Source organism: Papio anubis, chromosome 4, assembly GCF_008728515.1.
Source record: "Papio anubis isolate 15944 chromosome 4, Panubis1.0, whole genome shotgun sequence".
NCBI classification, from domain to species: Eukaryota; Metazoa; Chordata; class Mammalia; order Primates; family Cercopithecidae; genus Papio; species Papio anubis.
This window is the reverse complement of record NC_044979.1, coordinates 136,760,223-136,778,254: the sequence shown is the minus strand read 5'-3', so window position 1 is coordinate 136,778,254 and position 18,032 is coordinate 136,760,223. Positions and strand designations below refer to the sequence as shown.

General features: G+C 49.6%; 1 protein-coding gene across 2 annotated transcripts in view; it reads right to left on the bottom strand.

Annotated features, from left to right (window-relative positions):
- Positions 1-18,032, bottom strand: part of HIP1 (huntingtin interacting protein 1) — a 65,026-nt gene that overhangs the window by 8,914 nt on the left and 38,080 nt on the right. For both annotated transcript variants that reach the window (XM_031665498.1, XM_021935735.2), the window contains 12 exons: positions 17,431-17,614; positions 15,531-15,619; positions 15,013-15,129; positions 12,258-12,359; positions 11,575-11,718; positions 10,982-11,117; positions 9,834-9,920; positions 9,533-9,640; positions 8,862-8,998; positions 3,687-3,797; positions 2,557-2,615; positions 1,723-1,816 (listed from right to left, as the gene is read on the bottom strand). In XM_031665498.1, coding sequence (XP_031521358.1) covers positions 1,723-1,816; positions 2,557-2,615; positions 3,687-3,797; positions 8,862-8,998; positions 9,533-9,640; positions 9,834-9,920; positions 10,982-11,117; positions 11,575-11,718; positions 12,258-12,359; positions 15,013-15,129; positions 15,531-15,619; positions 17,431-17,614 — 1,368 coding nt within the window. The remainder of the gene's footprint in view (positions 1-1,722; positions 1,817-2,556; positions 2,616-3,686; positions 3,798-8,861; positions 8,999-9,532; positions 9,641-9,833; positions 9,921-10,981; positions 11,118-11,574; positions 11,719-12,257; positions 12,360-15,012; positions 15,130-15,530; positions 15,620-17,430; positions 17,615-18,032) is intronic.

Genomic DNA, 18,032 nt, shown 5'->3' with positions numbered 1-18,032 from the left:
TTGAGCATGTACTGTATGGCAGGTGCTTTTATATATATATTATCCCAAATCATCCTCATAGTAACTCTGAGACATAAGCATTAGTATTCCCATTTCACAAAAAAGAAGATTCAGAGACAAAAATGGCTTTTCTGGCTGGGTGCAGTGGTGCTCGCCTGTAATCCCAGCACTTTGGGAGGCTGAGGCAGGTGGATCACTTGAGGTCAGGAGTTCAAGACCAGCCTGGACAACATGGTGAAACCCTGTCTCTATTAAAAATACAAAAATTAGCTGGGTATGGTGGTGGGTGCCTGCGATCCCAGCTATTCAGGAGGCTGAGGCAAGACAATCACTTCAACCTAGGAGGCGGAGGTTGCAGTGAGCCGAGATCGCGTCACTGCACTCTAGCCTGGGCAACAGAGCAAGACTCTGTCTCAAAACAAAACCCTGGCTGGGCGTGGTGGCTCATGCCTGTAATCCCAGCACTTTGCAACGCCGAGGCGGGTGGATCATGAGGTCAAGAGATTGAGACCATCCTGTCTAATATGGTAAAACCCCATCTCTACTAAAAATACAAAAATTAGCTGGGTGTGGTGATGTGGCCTGTTGTCCCAGCTACTCGGGAGGCTGAGGCAGAAGAATTGCTTGAACCCAGGAGGCAGAGGTTGCAGTGAGCCGAGATTGCACCACTGTATTCTAGCCTGGTGACAGAGTGAGACTCAGTCTCAAAACAAAAAACAACAACAACAATGAAAAACCAAAAACAAAAACCCCAAACAACAAAACAACAAACAAACAAAAAGGCTTTTCCCAAGGTCATGCAGGAAATAAATGGAAGCAAATCTTGGGCTTTTCTGACTCCAAAGCCTGCAGCATTTCTACCATACGATGACATTTCTGTATTGTATATGTAAGAATAAATATTCTCATATGAATAAGTTATGATCTGAAAAGAGTCTAGCCACTCTCTGCGATTTGCCAATAAAAAAGGAGACTACACAGTGAATATATTAAAAAATATATTTCTACTTGGATTTGAAAAATGTTTTTATGCTTTGGAAGTGTCTGATAGTCTGAGGATCTGCAGATAATCCTTGTCCAGTCCATCTTTCTATTTTAGAAACAGAAAACATCGCCTCGCAGGAAGATAAAAGGCACCAGCAAACCAGGCCTGGCTGCTTGCTTTATGGCACTGTTCTCAGGCTCATTAACCCCTCTCTGGACTTACGCCTCCCAAGCTGCAGTGGCATATGGGGAAATAAGAAAAAAAAGATGATGATAATCCCAGCAAAGGCATGAGACCATGAAGTGATGCATTGATAACAGGCTGACAGCAGAGTCTATTTGTAAGGGCGAGTTGACTCTGCTGGTGGAAACAGACAAGGCAGAGCTCCCTGTGAAAAGTCAGTCTCAAGCTGGCTTTCAGGATCTGCTTCGTTTGCAAAAGTCCTCATGTCTCCCTCAGAGTACCCAGGTGTGCAATGTAAGCAGGGCTCCCACAGCAAGTTCCAACAATGTCTGCCTGTGCGAAGGGAGCTGGAGTTGGGACCCATGCCTGGCCACCCTCTAGGAAGGTCCTGGAGCTCTGACTTCTCCCCAGGGCCTCTGCTGATGTCTACAGGAGTGGCACCTCTGTGCTCAGGTGGACACACAGAACAAGATGGCAGCATCACAGAGTCTGGTGGAGCGAGAATCTGTCACCAATGCCTGCTCTTCCTGCCCAGGGCCCACATCCACACTCACCCTGCCGCTCTCCACAATCTCTCTCTGGAGGTCCTTAGAGGCTACAATCAGCACCTGAATAGCTTGCATGAGGCTGGTACAGCAACCAAGGATCCTGCCAAACAAACAAATAAACAAAAAGTCGGGGATACACTGAGACCAAGATCCAAGATCAATGAACGCGACTGTTCTCCTTTCCACTCCTAGCCAAAGGCAAGCTTGGAATGGGAAAGAGAGGTAAGAAAGGTGCTGAGATTGCTGGAACATTCTGCGGGGAGGACCCGAAGGAGAGGCTGGGGAATGACAGATCGATTGTGGGTCTCCATCGTAAGGAATAGTGAAGTTGTGATTCCTAGGGCTTCTTTTCTTCTTTTTTGAGACAGAGTCTCGCTCTGTCACCCAGGCTAGAGTGCAGAGGCATGATCTTGGCTCACTGCAACCTCCGCCTCCTAGGTTCAAGTGATTCTCCTGCCTCAGCCTCCCAAGTAGCTGGCATTACAGGCATGCACCACCACGCCTGGCTAATTTTTGTATTTTTAGTAAAGATGAATTTTCACCACATTGGGCAGGCTGTTCTCGAACTTCCAACCTCAGGTGATCCTCCCTCCTCAGCCTCCCAAAGTGCTGGGATTACAGGTGTGAGCCACCACGCTGGCCCGGGGTTTCTTTTCTTCTGTAGTGAAACAGCAATATTGCTGTCATCGTTAATACTGTCACTGATGATTACATCAACTCAGCCCTTCCCCGTGGCTGCTACTGCTCTCCTCTAATTCCATAATAAGTACACAAAGTATGGCCCGATGCCAGGAAGACGGATCCTGCTCCCCTAGGTCCCACCGTGCCGCTCAGACCAACCTTTCATTCACCTCCAGTTTGACTCCTGTATCTCCTGCTCGGGATTTGCTGAGCATCTCCTGTTAAAAAGAAGCATAGTTTCTAAACGTGCCTTGAATATTAAGGACCCACTAATGTCCTACTATACTTTCAGTCCAACATTGTGTGGTAGCTGAGAAACCTGAATCTGGAGGTCCCTAAGTCCCTGCCCACATCCTTGGGAGAGTCAGAAAAAGAATCCAGACTCTAATCTATTCAGGGGGAGTGCAGCTGTAGCGGGCTGGCTCTATGATCTGTGTCTTTTTTTTTTTGAGACGGAGTCTCACTTTGTCACCCAGGCTGGAGTGCAGCGGCGTGATCTCAGCTCACCGCAACCTCTGCCTCCTGGGTTTAAGTGATTCTCCTGCCTCATCTGCCCAAGTACCTGGGATTATAGGCACCCGCCACCATGCCCAGCAAATTTTTATATTTTTAGTAGAGACCGGGTTTCACCATGTTGTCCAGGCTTGTCTCAAACTCCTGACCTCATGATCTGCCCGCCTCGGCCTCCCAAAGTGCTGGGAATACAGGTGTGAGCCACCGTGCCTGGCCAGAACCCAGGATGTTCTGAAACCAAAGTATCTGATTCTTGAGGAAACCAATCACCTTCTCTCATGAGGACCTTCTCATTTTCTATCACTCAGAAAAACTAGTGAGTTCAGATTTTGGTCTCTCTCTCTCTCTCTCTTTTTTTTCTTAACAATTTAAAAACATTTTTAGAGACAGGGTCTCACTCTCTCACCCAGGCTAGAGTGCAGTGGTGCAATCATGGCTCACTGTAGCCTCCAATTCCTGGGCTCATGTGATCCTCCTACAGCCTCTGGAGTAGCAAGGACTACAAGCATGCACCACCACGTCCAGCTAATTATTTTACTTTTTGTAGACATGGGGTCTTGCCATGATGCACAGGCTGGTCTCAAACTCCTGGACTCAAGTGATCCTCCCAAGGTGCTAGGATTACAGGCATGAGCCACTGTGCCTGGCAAATTCTGGTTTCTGTCTTAGGGGGTCGCCATGGCCTTAATGGACGACTGTGACATGTCTAATGAGCAGTGTTGCAGAAGGGCAGCTGCAAAGGCATCGTTTCAGGAGATCCTGCAGGAACCTCCTACCTCTATTCTGGCCGTGGCGGTTTCAATAGCAGCTGAAGTGGCCGCCATCTCCTTGTCCACCAGGTCCCCCAGCTCTTCCTGCTTGATGTCCAGGCCCCTGGGCAGGAGCTCCTGTGAACACATCACAAAGGCTGAACTGACCCTGGGGCCTCCTCCCTCTTCTCCTCTGCCATCTGTAACCCTTACAAGATGGCAGAGGGAGGAAGCCACCCAGCCAACACCTTCTGCAAGCCACGGGGATTGTGGGGGGGTCTTTCGCAGACCCCATCTGGTTCTCTCTGTGACACGAACTCTGGAACCTCATGCTCCTCCTTACTCAGGATCCACCTCTTTCCAGAATGCCATCGCTGCCTCCCCCTGCAAGGTCATTCCGCCACCACTAAGACCCCAGCCCCTTAGTTGTGCAGTGTCAATTGTACTAGCTACACAGGAGGTGTTACAATTTTTACAATTCCGGTGGCTCAAGCCTGTAATCCCAGCACTTTGGGAGGCCGAGACGGGCGGATCACAAGGTCAGGAGATCGAGACCATCCTGGCTAACCCGGTGAAACCCCGTCTCTACTAAAAAATAGAAAAAACTAGCCGGGCGAGGTGGCGGGCGCCTGTAGTCCCAGCTACTCGGGAGGCTGAGGCAGGAGAATGGCATAAACCCGGGAGGCGGAGCTTGCAGTGAGCTGAGATCTGGCCACTGCACTCCAGCCTGGGTGACAGATCGAGACTCCGTCTCAAAAAAAAAAAAAAAATTTTTACAATTCGTTCTTTTGCTTTTTCTTTTTGAGACAGAGATCTCCCTCTATTGCACAGGCTGGAGTACAGTGGTGCAATCTTGGCACACTGCAATCTTCGCCTCTCGGGTTCAAGCGACTCTCCTTCCTCAGCCTCCCAAGTAGCTGGGATTGCAGGTTTGCGCCACCACGCTCGGCTAATTTTTATATTTTTAGTAGAGACGGGTTTCACTATTTTGCCCAGGCTGGTCTTGAACTTCCGACCTCAGGTAATCCTCCTGCCTCGGCCTCCCAAAGTGCTGGGATTACAGGTGTGAGCCATCACGTCTGGCCCTAATTTTTTATTTTTTTGAGACAGAGTCTTGCTCTGTCATCAGCGATGGAGTGCAGTGGCTTGATCATAGCTCACTGCAGCCTCGACCTCCCATGCTCAAGCAATCCTCCCACCTCTACCACCACAGTAGCTGGGAGTACAGGGGTGCACCACCAAGCCAAGCTAATTGTTTTGTTTTGTTTTGTTTTTAACAGAGATGGGGTCTGACTATGTTGTCCAGGCTGGTCTCGAATTCCTGGGCTCAAGTGATCCTCCCGTCTTGGCTTCCCAATGTGCTGGGATTGAGTTACTGCACCTGGCCTACAACTTTTTCATATACAGATGATATCTCTCACTTTGACCTTGACTTAACTTTGCTTCCACAGCGACCATATGAGGCAGGTATTATTCCTACTGTGTAGATAGGAAGCCAGGGATCAGAGGTAGAATGTCTTGACCACAGTTATGTTAGCAAATGGCAGGGCAGGGATTTGAACTAAGGTCTAACTAATAGCAAAGCCCACGATTTTTAAAACATGATGTGTTATACATACTAAGGTATAAAATATATATGAATGGTTCAGAGGATAAGAATAAAGACCCATGTTATCCACCATCCAACTTAAAACTTAAGGAATGCTATAAGAAACATCAATACCTTTGGAATCTTATTTGTACTTGTATGCGCCCTGATTCTATATCCCTTCCTCCCTGCCTTCTACCCCAAGAGATACAGAATTCAAGAGAGTGGTTGTCATGTATTATTTTATTTTTATTTTTTTAAAGACAAAAAATAAAAGCCTGTTGCCCAGGCTAGAGTGCAGTGGTGTGATCATAGCTCACTGCAGCCTCCCACTCCTGGGCTCAAGTGATCCTCCTGCCTCAGCCTCCTGAGTAGCTGGTACAACAGGCACACATCACTAGGCTCTGCTAACTTAAACTTTTTTGTAGAATCAGAGTCTTGCTTTGTAACCCAGGCTGTATCAAACTCCTGGCCTCAAGTGATCCTCCCACTCCGGCCTCCCAAAGTGCTGGGATTTTCAGACATGTGCCACTATGCCTGGCCTGTCTTATTATTATTATTTTTTAATGCCATATAGCTGCATCCCTAAACAATATATTGTTAAGCTTGAATGTTTGAGTCTTTATATAAAAGGAATCATACTGTATATATTTTTCCATGACTTGATTTTTCACTCAGCATTCTATGTGTGAGATTCGTCCTGTAACCTAGTAATTCTGATTCTACATATATACTTTAGAGCAACTGACATGTGTGCATGTATGATCATAGGGGCAAATTAATAACAACCCAAACTGGAAATAACCCAAATGTCTATCACCAAGAGAACAGACAGATGAATTAAGCGATATTCACACAATAGATATGAGACAGCAGTGAAAATGAATGTATCTTCTTGGATTAATCTCACAGAATGTGGAGTGAAAAAGCAAGTTGTAGAAGAATATATACAGTAGGATTCCACTTACCTGTAGTCTATAACATGTGAAACTAACTCATTATTTAGGGAGGCAAAGATGAAGACAATCATTTTTCTTTCTTTTTTTTTTTTTTTTTGAGACAGAGTCTCACTCTGTTGCCCAGGCTGGAGTACAGTGGTGCAATCTCGGCTCACTGCAGCCTCCGCCTCCTGGGCTCAAGGGATTACCCTGCCTCAGCCTCTCAAGTAGCTGGGATTACAGGTGTGTGCTGGGATTACAAAATGAGCCACCACACCTGGCTAATTTTGTATTTTTAGTAGAGATGGGGTTTCACTATGTCAGTCAGGCTGGTCTTGAACTCCTGGCCTCAAGTGATCCGTCCACCTCAGCCTCCCAAAGTGCTGGGATTACAGGTGTGAGCCACCATGCCTGGCCCTGATCTTTTCATTTTTATTTTTTCTTTTTAGAGACAGGGTCTTACTCTGTCACCCAGGCTGGAGTACAGTGGTGCTCTAGTACATGGTTCTGGTACATGGTTCTGGTACATGTCTGGTACATGGTTCCGGTACATGGCTCCAGTACATGGTTCTAGTACATGAGCACATGGTTCACTGCAGTCTTGACCTCCTAGGCTTAGGTGATCCTCCTGCCTCAGCCTCCTGAGTAGCTGGGATCACAAGTGCTCACCATCACACCTGGCCAATTTTTAAATTTGTTGTAGAGACAGGGCCCCACTAAGTTGCCCAAGTTGGTCTCAAATTCTTGGCCTCAATTGCTCCTGGCTGGACGTGGTCTTTTTATTATCTTCTTCTGGAACTCTAATTAGACATTCTATCCTCATGACTTTTATTTTTTATTTATTTATTTTTTGAGTAGAGTTTCGCTCTTGTTGCCCAGGCTGGAGTGCAAAAGCACGATCTCAGCTCACTGCAACCTCCGCCTCCCAGGTTCAAGTGATTCTCCCACCTCAGCCTCCTAAGTAGCTGGGATTACAGGTGCCCACTATCACGCCTGGCTAATTTTTTGTATTTTTAGTAGAGATGGGGTTTCACCATGTTGGCCAGGCTGGTCTCGAACTCCTGACTTCAGGTGATCCACCTGTCTCGGCCTCCCAAAATGCTGGGATTACAGGCGTGAGGCACCGTGCCTGGCCCTATCCTCGTATCTTAACTGATATACTCCAATTCATAACATTGGGGGAAAAAATGGAAAAAAATGGTACTGCATAGAAATGGTTTTCTTATTTTTCTTTCCCATAGAGTCCATGTCTTTTCTGTCCCTATATACATTTAACCCAATTTCTGGTATACAGGACATATTGACTACTTATTTATAGCGGAGGCAGGGTCTCACTCTGCTGCCCAGGCTGGAGTGCAGTGGCACAATCATAGCTCAGTGTGGCCTCCAACTCCTGGGCTCAAGCGATCCTCCTGCCTCAGCCTCCCGAGTAGCTGGGACTACAGGTGTGTGACATCACGCCTGTCTAATTTTTAAAAAATTTTTATTTTGTAGAGATAGGGTCTCACTATGTTGTCTAGGCTGATCTTGAACTCCTGGCCTCAAGTGATCCTCCTGCCTCGGCCTCCCAAAGTGCAGGGATTACAGGTGTGAGCCACCGTGCTCGGCCACTACATCTTTAGTAAATGAATAAATACAGTGTTATGTCCATTTTGGGTATTACCTGGCCGTCTAGATAAAAATCCTCAGAGACAGGGGAGCTGCCTATACTTCTTCGATATTGCCTAGTGTAATGATGAGAACACAGCAGATTCTCAGCTAACAGCCAGTGAATTAAATACAGCTGGAAAGTCCTTCAGGAGGTTTTCTCTTTTTAAATTTTTTTTAATTTTTTATTTTTAAAGAGACAGGGTCTCATTTTGTTGCCCAGGCCTGTCTCAAACTTCTGGGCTCAAGTGATCCTATTTTTTTTTTTTTTTTTTTGAGACGGATCTTGCTCTTATGCCCAGGCTGGAGTGCAATGGCGTGATCTCGGCTCACTGCAACCTCCACCTCCCCGGTTCAAGCAATTCTCCTACCTTGGCCTCCCAAGTACCTGGGATTACAGACACGCACCACCACACTGGGCTAATCTTTGTATTTTTAGAAGACACAGGGTTTCACCCTGTTGGCCAGGCTGGTCTCCAACTCCTGATCTCAAGTGATCTGCCCGCCTCAGCCTCCCAAAGTGCTGGGATTATAGGCATAAGTCACTGTACCTGGCCAGATTTTCCAATTTTATTTTTATTTATTTATTTTTTTGAGACGGAGTCTCTCTCTGTCGCCCAGGCTGGAGTGCAGTGGCTGGATCTCAGCTCACTGCAAGCTCTGCCTCCCGGGTTCACGCCATTCTCCTGCCTCAGCCTCCTGAGTAGCTGAGACTACAGGCGCCCGCCACCTCGCCCGGCTAGTTTTTTTTTTTTTTGTATTTTTCAGTAGAGGCGGGGTTTCACCATGTTAGCCAGGATGGTCTCGATCTCCTGACCTCGTGATCCACCCGTCTCGGCCTCCCAAAGTACTGGGATTACAGGCTTGAGCCACCGCGCCCGGCCTGGATTTTCCAATTTTAATAATCTCTTTCTAGAATCAAGTTGTAAGTGCAGAAAGAACTAGCTCAGAACATAACTGATTCCCTGGCCATTCACCAGCATGCACACCCAGAATAACAACGCTCCTCAATGATACTACTGCAAGTACCTCGCCGATGGCCTTGATCTTGCTCAGGCAGTTCCTCATGGCTGTGCTGTCAGTGTTCTCAAGGGTTCCCTCTTCCTCCAGGGTGGCCAGGTAGGCGAGGGTTTCCCTGCCATACTGCTTACAGGCCTCGGTCAGTGCTGGAGATACAAGGCAATAGACACCTTTTTTTTTTTTTTCTTTTGAGACAGAGTCTCGCTCTTGTTACTCAGGCTGGAGTGCGCTGGCGCAATCTCGGCTCATGGCAAACTCTGCCTCCTGAGTTCAAGCAATTCTCCTGCCTCAGCCTCCCGAGTAGCTGGGACTACAGGTGCACTACTGTGCCTGGCTAATTTTTGTATTTTTAGTAGAGACGGGGTTTTGCCATGTTGGCCAGGCTGGTCTCGAACTCCTGACCTCAGGTGATCTGCCCGCCTCGTCCTCCTAAAGTATTACAGTGATTACAGGCGTGAACCATTGCACCTGGCCAGTCATTTTTGTATTTTTAGTAGAGACGGGGTTTCGTCATGTTGGCCAGGCTGTTCTTGAACTCCCGACCTCAAGTGATCCGCCTGCCTCAGCCTCCCAAAGTGCTGGGGTTACAGGCATGAGCCACTGTACCCGGCCCAACAGAGACTTTTAAAGGCCCCCTGCTCCCCTGGTCCATGAACAGCCCCTCATGCCCTGGTACTCACAGTCGGCAGGCTCAGGTGGGGCTCTGAGGCTGGTGCTGGCACCATGAGAAATGGCGTCGCTGGTCAAGTGGGCCAGCAGGGTTATGGAATGGAGAAGTCCACTGATGTCTGCCAGGATTGGAAAGGAAGTTTCTCAGGTGTGGTTGATGGTGTCACTTTCATACCCTTTCCTCCCCTATTTTATGAGTTGTCTACACGCCTTTCTTGATGCAGAGGAACCTGTCACCATTTCTGCATTCAGGTGCTTCTCAACCCTGTCCAGCTGTCACGAATGACAGAGACTATCCTTGGCCATTCTTACCTTCCGGGCAAGCCAGATACTGGCTCCAGCTTTTCTCCAGTTGTTCAATGCAGCTGGAAATGGACGTGACCGTGGAGAGGAGGTGATCTGTGAGAGGGAACACAGGGTAAGGTCACAGCAAGTTCTCATAGCTGGCTTCATCCTCGTTAATTAAGCACTGAATAGAGGAGCTTACCTAGTGGGTAAGCTTCCTGCCTAGACGTGAAGTTCATGAGTAATCACCTCTTGACTCAGACCATAGTTTTTTCCTTAGAGAAACACAGAATTGTCTGCTCCTGGTGGATGTTTCATCAGTGTGACCCACTGTCTAAAGCAGTGGCTATCGGCCAGGCGCGGTGGCTCACGCCTGTAATCCCAGCACTTCGGGAGGCCGAGGCGGGCAGATCACGAGGTCAGGAGATCGAGACCATCCTGGCTAACACGGTGAAACCCTGTCTCTACTAAAAGTACAAAAAATCAGCGGGGCGTGATGGCTCGTGCCTGTAGTCCCAGCTACTTGGGAGGCTGAGGCAGGAGAATGGCGTGAACCCAGGAGGCAGAGCTTGCAGTGAGCCAAGATCGCGCCACTGCACTCCAGCCTGGGCAACAGTGCATGGCTCTGTCTCAAAGAAAAAAAAAAAAAAAGCAGTGGCTATCATACCTGGGGGCTTTAGAAAATACTACTGCTGGGCCTGGTGCGGTGGCTCACGCCTGTAATCCCAGCACTTTGGGAGGCCAAGGTGGATGGATAGCCTGAGCCCAGGTCTTCAAGACCAGTCTGAGCAACAAACCCCAACCAAAAACTAGCTGGGCGTGGTGTTGCGTGCCTATAGTCCCAGCTACTTGGGAGACTGAGTGGGGAGGATTGTGTGAGCCCAGGAAGTGGAGGTTGCAGTGACCCACCACACTGCACTCCAGCCTGGGCAACAGAGTAAGACCCTATCTCAAAAAGAAAAAAAAGAAAAAAAAGAAAATACTAGTGTACAGGTTCTAATGCACAGAGTTTCCAAATGTAACTGATCTAGGATGGGGCCTGGGTACCCGTAAGCTAATGCTGACATGCTGTGGGGCTGAGAGCCCCTGAGCTAAGTCTTACATGAGATTCACCATCAACAGAGGGTCAGGCTGTAAGCACCTGGCCCCTGCCAGCCGGGCAGTTGCAAGTGTACCTGCAGACCCAGCGCAGCTGATGAGAGGAGGTTCTTCAAGCTGGTTCAGGGCGTCTTGTATCACCTGCTCCGCAGCCTTCCTGGACCCCACCAGAAGCATTTTTCGTTGGTCTTTGGCAAGCTGGCACATAGATTCCTAAAAACGGTCCAGGGAGGTGAGAGTCTGCCCTAGACTCCATAATGAACCTGAGCGGCATGACCTGGCTGGGGCTCCTAGCATCTTAGCTCAAGTCACGGCCAATGAGGTCCAAACCAGTAAGCCTGAGACAGAGAAAGGCGCCTTAACTGTGTGCACGGGGTGTGTGGCTGCCCACGGAGGCTGCAGGGATGGATCACTGCACCCCGTTCTCATGGCTGGGAGGGAATGCCAAACTTCCCTTCTCATACAAAAAAGACAGCGCTCTGCTTTCCCTCATGCGCTCTGCAGGCAGTGCAGGGCCTGCTGGCATCACACCTACAGAATGTCTGCACAATTGGGCCAAGGCCCCAAACTCCTTCTCAGCAGCCCCGGGGTCCTCCTGGCCTCCGTGCATGCGCAGAGGCCCTCAGTGGGAGTTCACAGGCGCTTGCTTGTGTCTGTGTCTGTGACTTGCCTCTGTGCTGGCCAGTTTGAGCTGAGTGTCCTGCAGTTCTTTCCGAAGAGCGGATAATTCCTCGTCTCTATGAGCTGCGCCACTCACCAGGCTGTCCCGCTCCTTCTCTAGCTCGGCGATTTGGGCTGCCCAGTTTGCTTCTGACTGCAAAGGTGACCACAAGGAAAGAGGGAGACACTGGTTGAGTTAAACAGTCCCTATTTCTCAGAGGTCCAACCCATCACCTGGCTACAAGGACTGGGAAAGTGATAGCTCTTTAACCTGCCACTCTGATTCCCTCTCGCACTGATTATAGCTGGGGCTGACTTGGCCAGGTTAAGGATGGTGGATGACAGCAATGCCAAAGCCAGGGGTGCGGCAAGAAAGGAGGCCGGGAGTGGAGGCTCATGCCTGTAGTCCCAGCACTTTAGGAGGCTGAGGTGAGAGGATCACTTGAGCCCTGGAGTTTGAGACCAGCCTGGGCAACATAGTGAAACCTTGTTTTTACCAAAGAAAATACAAAAATTATCTGGGCGTAGTGGCTTGTGCCTGTAGTCTGAGTTACTTCGGGGGAGCTAAGTGGGGAGAATCACCCGAGCCCAGGGAGGTGAAGGCTGCAGCGAGCTGAGATCACACTACTGCATTCCAGCCTGGGTGACAGAAGAAGACCCCATCTCAATAAAAAAGAGACAGGCGGTATTTACCTGGGCAGAAGTTTCCAGGCTGCCTTGGAGAACCTGAAGCTCCCGTTGGCTTGTGGCGAGTTCTTGCTTCAAGCTCTCTAGAACTTCCAGCTGTTCTTGAGTCTGAAAGAGAAGAAAATAAGAAGGACTCTGATCTGGGTGGTAGTGACAAAGAATATAAAAACGTAAACATGTCCCAAGCGATCAATAAGAGATCTGTAAACTCTACTGTATATAAGTTACACCACCCAAAAAAGTGCAGGGTGTGGGAGGAGGAGGCGAGACCCCAGAGTGTACTGAAAATGTGGAATGTCAAGGAAGGAATTTTTATTATTTATTTATTTATTTTTGAGACAGAGTCTCACTCTTGTCGCCCAGGCTGGAGCGCAGTGGTGCAATCTCAGCTCACGGCAACCTTTACCTCCCAGGTTCAAGCAATTCTCATGCCTCAGACTCCCAAGTAGCTAGGACTACAGGCGCCCACCACCCCGCCTGGCTAATCTTTAAATTTTTGGTAGAGACGGGGTTTCACTATGTTGGCTAGGCTGGTCTCGAACCCCTGACCTCAGGCGATCCTCCAGCCTTGGCTTCCCAAGGTGCTTGGATTACAAGTGTGAGCCACTGTGCCTGGCCTCCAGGAAGGAATTTTAGAAACATTTCCCAAATGTCATGCTTAAGTCCGTAATACTAAAGGCAAACTAGGTCTTAAATTCAGGCATCCCAACAGCTGGTATATGGCTGAACTACAGCACCTCGCCATTCCCAGATGACTCTCTTTCTTTGATTTCTTGATGGTGTTTGTCAAAGAGTGGGTTGTGACTCCTTAGTAAGAATTCACAGCTAACATTTAAAAAAATGGATTAAATAGAACAGAAAATAGCCAAATGAATTCACGTAGTAAGGATAAGTATTGCTTGGTGAAACTTACTTGTATTTCCATGAGATAGATGTAGTTTTTTATGTGGGGTCACAGAAAAGTGTGAAAGTCACTCCTCTAAATCTAGGACATTTGGTTTGATCTGTCCCATATCTCTAACTCCACCTCTAAGCCTCCAATCTGCCTGTCGGTCCTGCCCCAACACAGTGGTGGTCTCTGTTTTATTTTTTTGAGATGGAGTCCCGCTCTGTTGTCCAGGCTGGAGCACAGTGACATGATCTCAGCTCATGCAACCTCTGCCTCCTGGATTCAAGCGATTCTCCTGCCTCAGACTCTCAAGTAGCTGGACTACAGGCATGAGCCACCATGCCCGGATGATTTTTTGTATTTTTAGTAGAGATGGGGTTTCACCATGTTGGTCAGTCTGGTCTTGAACTCCTGACCTGAGGTGATCTGCCCGCCTCAGGTTCCCAAAGTGCTGGGATTACAGGTGTGAGCCATTGTGCCCGCTTCTTTTTTTTTTTTTTTTTTTCTAATAGAGACAGGTCTCACTCTATCGCCCAGGCTGGGGTGCAGAGGGGTAATCATAGCTCACTGCAGCCTCGATCTCAAACTGGGCTCAAGCAATTTTCCCACCTCAGCTTCCCAAGTAGCTAGGATTGCAGGCATAGATGCTACTACACCTGGCTAATTTTTACTTTTTTTTTTTTTTGGTCTTGCTCTGTTGCCCAGGCTGAAGTGCAGTGGCACGATCACAGCTCACTGCAGTGTCAAACTCCTGGGCTCAAGCAATCCTCCTGCATTGGCATCCCAAGTAGTTGGAACTATAGGCATGCATTACCATGCCCAGCTAATTTCTTAATTTTTTTTTTTTTTTTTTTAGATGGAGTCTTACTGTCACCAGGCTGGAGTGCAGTGGCATGATCTCTGCTCTCTGCAACCTCTGCCGCCTGGGTTCAAGTGATTCTCCTGCCTCAGCCTCCCAAGTAGCTGAGACTACAGGTGCCCGCTACCATGCCCGGCTACTTTTGTGTATTTTTAGTAGAGACGGGGTTTCACCATGTTGGCCAGGAGAGTCTCGATCTCTTGACCCCATGATCCACCCGCCTCGGCCTCCCAAAGTGCTAGGATTACAGGCATGAGCCACTGTGCCTGGTCAATGTCTTAATTTTTTGTAGACATAAGGTCTCACACTTTGTTGCCCAGACTAACCTGGAACTCCTGGCCTCAAATCATCCTCCTGCAAGCTGGGATTCCAGGTGGGAACCACTGTGCCCAGCCTGTTCTCAAGTTTTTGTAAATAATGCTCATCCTGCCGGGCGTGGTGGCTCACACCTATAATCCCAGCACTTTGGGAGGCCGAGGTGGGTGGATCACAAAGTCAGGAGTTCGAGACCAGCCTGGCCAATATGGTGAAACCCCGTCTCTACTAAAAATACAAAAATTAGCCAGGCGTGGTGGTGGGCGCCTGTAGTCCCAGATACTCGGGAGGCTGAGGCAGGAGAATCGCTTGAACCCAAGAGGCGGAGGTTGCAGTGAGCCGAGATCGTGCCATTGCACTCCAGCCTGGGCAATAGAGCGAGACTCCATCTCAAAAAAAAAAAAAAGCTCATCCCTCTGTCTCTGCTACCCATGTGTTTTCCTTTCCTCAAACTCTCCTCCAGCCTCATCCTTGGAAAGCCTTTGCTGATTAGACCCATGCAACTTGGGTCCTTCCATTACTTCGTGTATGTACTGGTGATGGTGTCTGGCTGTTCTGTGTGGCCGCCATGGTGTGCTCCCTGCTGTATGATGCCAACCGACCCACAGAACTGCCCGTGGAGCAGAAGGCCACAAAGCCCCCGTCACCAACTCAGCAGCCCCCTCCCTCATTTCCCGAGTGCTCCTCCTCCCACTCACCTTCCGCTGGCCCTGGTCACTGATGCGCTCCAATGAATCCTCCAGCTGTTTTTTCTCTCGTTCCAAATCTACCTGAGCTTGTCTGGCCACGGACACCTGTTTGGTCACCTCTGCATTCTGCAAAAGAAGAACAGTGTCTTGAACCAGGAGATCCCAGGCTTAAAGGACATCCTCCTTCTAGGACAATCACATTCAGGCTGTGCGCACCCTAGAGTCAGCCACAGGAATCACTTTCCTACCCAGAGGGAAGCCGGAACAGAGCTATCACCTTCAGCTGCTTGACGCTCAAGTATTTACAGAATAATGAAGAAGGTGGGTGACCTACATGGGGCTGGCACCCAGGACAGAGCGCAAGACACAGAGGCAAGGAAGACTGAAAAGGTGTGATTCCCGCGATGGTGGCAATGCCTTAGAGATCAATGTAGGGGTTGCTGACCCCGGGGAAGCCACAGGCCTGAGCCACTCTCTCCCCCGAGGTGCAGGGCCTGCAGGATGGCGATAGGGGCTGAGGGTCCTACCTTCCGTAGCAGGTCAGCGTGGTTCTGAACCAGCTCGCTGTACTTCTCCTTCAGCTTGCTATATCGCTGTTCATTGGCTTGGGCTTTCCCTGTATTGTCAAGGACCAAAGTGAGGAGTCTACCCTAGGATGGACCCTTGCCTTCCTTGCAATGAGCCAGGGTCCCTAGAAGATCCTTCTTTTTTTTTTTTTTTTGAGACAATCTTGCTCAGTCACCCAGGCTGGAGTGCGGTGGCATGATCTCGGCTCACTGCAAGCTCCGCCTCCCAGGTTCACGCCATTCTCCTGCCTCAGCCTCCCGAGTAGCTGGGACTACAGGCGCTCCCCACCACGCCTGGCTAATTTTTTTTTGTATTTTTAGTAGAGATGGGGTTTCACCGTGTTAGCCAGGATGGTCTCGATCTCCTGACCTTGTGATCCCCCCGTCTCGGCCTCCCAAAGTCCTGGGATTACAGGCGTGAGCCACCGCACCTGGCCTGAAGACGCTTCTTTGTTTTGTTTTGTTTTGAGACAATCTTTCTCTGTCACCCAGGCTGGGTTACAGTGGCACAATCACTGCTCACTGCAGCCTCGACCTCCTTGGGCTCAAGCCATCCTCCCCCCCCAGTCTCCCGAGTAGCTGGGCTCATGGGGATATGCCACCACACCCGACTGATTTTTGTAGAGACGGGGTCTCACTATGTCAGCCAGGCTGGTCTTAAACTCCTGGGCTCAGGCAATCCTCCCACCTCTGGGATTACAGGCATGAGCCACTATGCCCGGCCAAAGATCCTCCTTTGATTTCAGGAATGCATATATGTTTTTCTCCCTTGAAAATTCTACTTACAGAAACTTCTCTGGGAAGTCATCTTTAAAAAGAATTCAACTGGTTAAAAATCAAGCCAGGGGCCAAGCAAGGTGGCTCACGCCTGTAATCCCAGCACTTTGGGAGGCTGAGGTGGGTGGATCACCTGAGGTCAGGGGTTCGAGACCAGCCTGGCCAACATGGTGAAACCCCATCTCTACTAAAAATACAAAAATCAGACGGGCATGGTGGTGTGCGCCTGTAATCCCAGTGACTCAGGAGGCCGAGGCAGGACAATCGCTTGAACCTGGGAGGCGGAGGTTGCAGTGAGTCCAGATCACATCACTGTACTCCAGCCTGGGCGACAGAGGGAGACTCTGTCTCAGAAAAAGAAAAGAAAAGAAAAGAAAAGAAAATAACAACAATAAAATCAAGCCAGGGATTCATGCCTCTTCAGCACTTACATACATGGCATTTATTCTATGGGGGCTTTCAGCTTTTTAAAACATTTAATTGAGTTTTTTTAGAGACAAGGCTCTCTGTTACCGAGGCTGGAGTACGGTGGTACAATCAGCTCACTGCAGCCTTGAATTCCTGGGCTCAAGTGATCCTGTCTCAGCCTCAAGCGTAGCTGGGGCTACAGGCATGTGCCACCATGCCCGGCTAATCTTTTTTATTTTTTCTAGAGATGGGGTCTTGCTATGTTGCCCAGGTTGGTCTTGAACTCCTGGCCTGAAGCAATCCTTCCATCTTGGCCTCCCAGAGTGCTAGGATTACAAGCATAAGCCACTGTGCTCTCAGCTTGTATGTCAATTTCTTTGTTAGGACCTCAGTCCTCTCTCCTTCTCCCTTAGTATCCACTGCCCAGGGCAAGCACTTCAGGGCCATCTTCTGTATTTCCCATCTCTGTGCTCAGCAGTGCCTCACACAGGGCTTTGTGCCTACAGGACTCAAACCCACCCTCTGGACTGAGGCTAAGAGCTGGCATTCCTGACTATTTCTAGAAAGACAGTCTGGGGCTCCCCTGCCCAGCCTCTGTGCCGCATCCGGAGTCCAGCTGGGCTCTGCTGCCCGCGCCTGCCCCCCGGGCCCGCCCCTGCCCCCACCCACCGCTCACTTTCTATCTCAGACAGGCTCCGTTGAGCCTTCTCGGTGTCTTCCCGCTGCCTCCTGAGCTCGTCCAGTTCTGCCCGCAGGAACTCACAGTCGTCGGCCGCCTGCTGCCGCAGGTGCTGCTGCTCAGCCAGCTCTGCTTCCAGCTCGCTGACGCGGCCCTTCAGCTGCAGCACAACCCGCTGGCTCTGTGGGGGACTCGGGTCATGAGGCCAGCCGCCCACTGCCACGGGTCACGGGCAAGGGCTGGAGAAGCGGGTCCTACCGTGCTTCTAAGTAAATACCCGGTTCCCCGAAGTCAACTCCCCACGGCCCAGGAGGGCTGGACCATCTGGTCATTAGGAGCTCCTCAATCAACAGCCATAACAGGTGATGGTGACAGGGGAATTGTGGTCCTCTTTAGAGTGACTGGGGGTAGCAGTGGCTGTCCCTGTGGGTAAAGTCACCTGAGCAGCCACTGTGAGGGGCGGTTGTTAATATGGCACCAACACTGCTGACGTCATCTCTTCTTTTTCTTTTTGGCGGGGGGCGTGGGACAGGGTACCACTATCACCCAGACTGGAGCGCAGTGAGATGATAGTGGCTCACTGCAGCCTCAACCTCCGG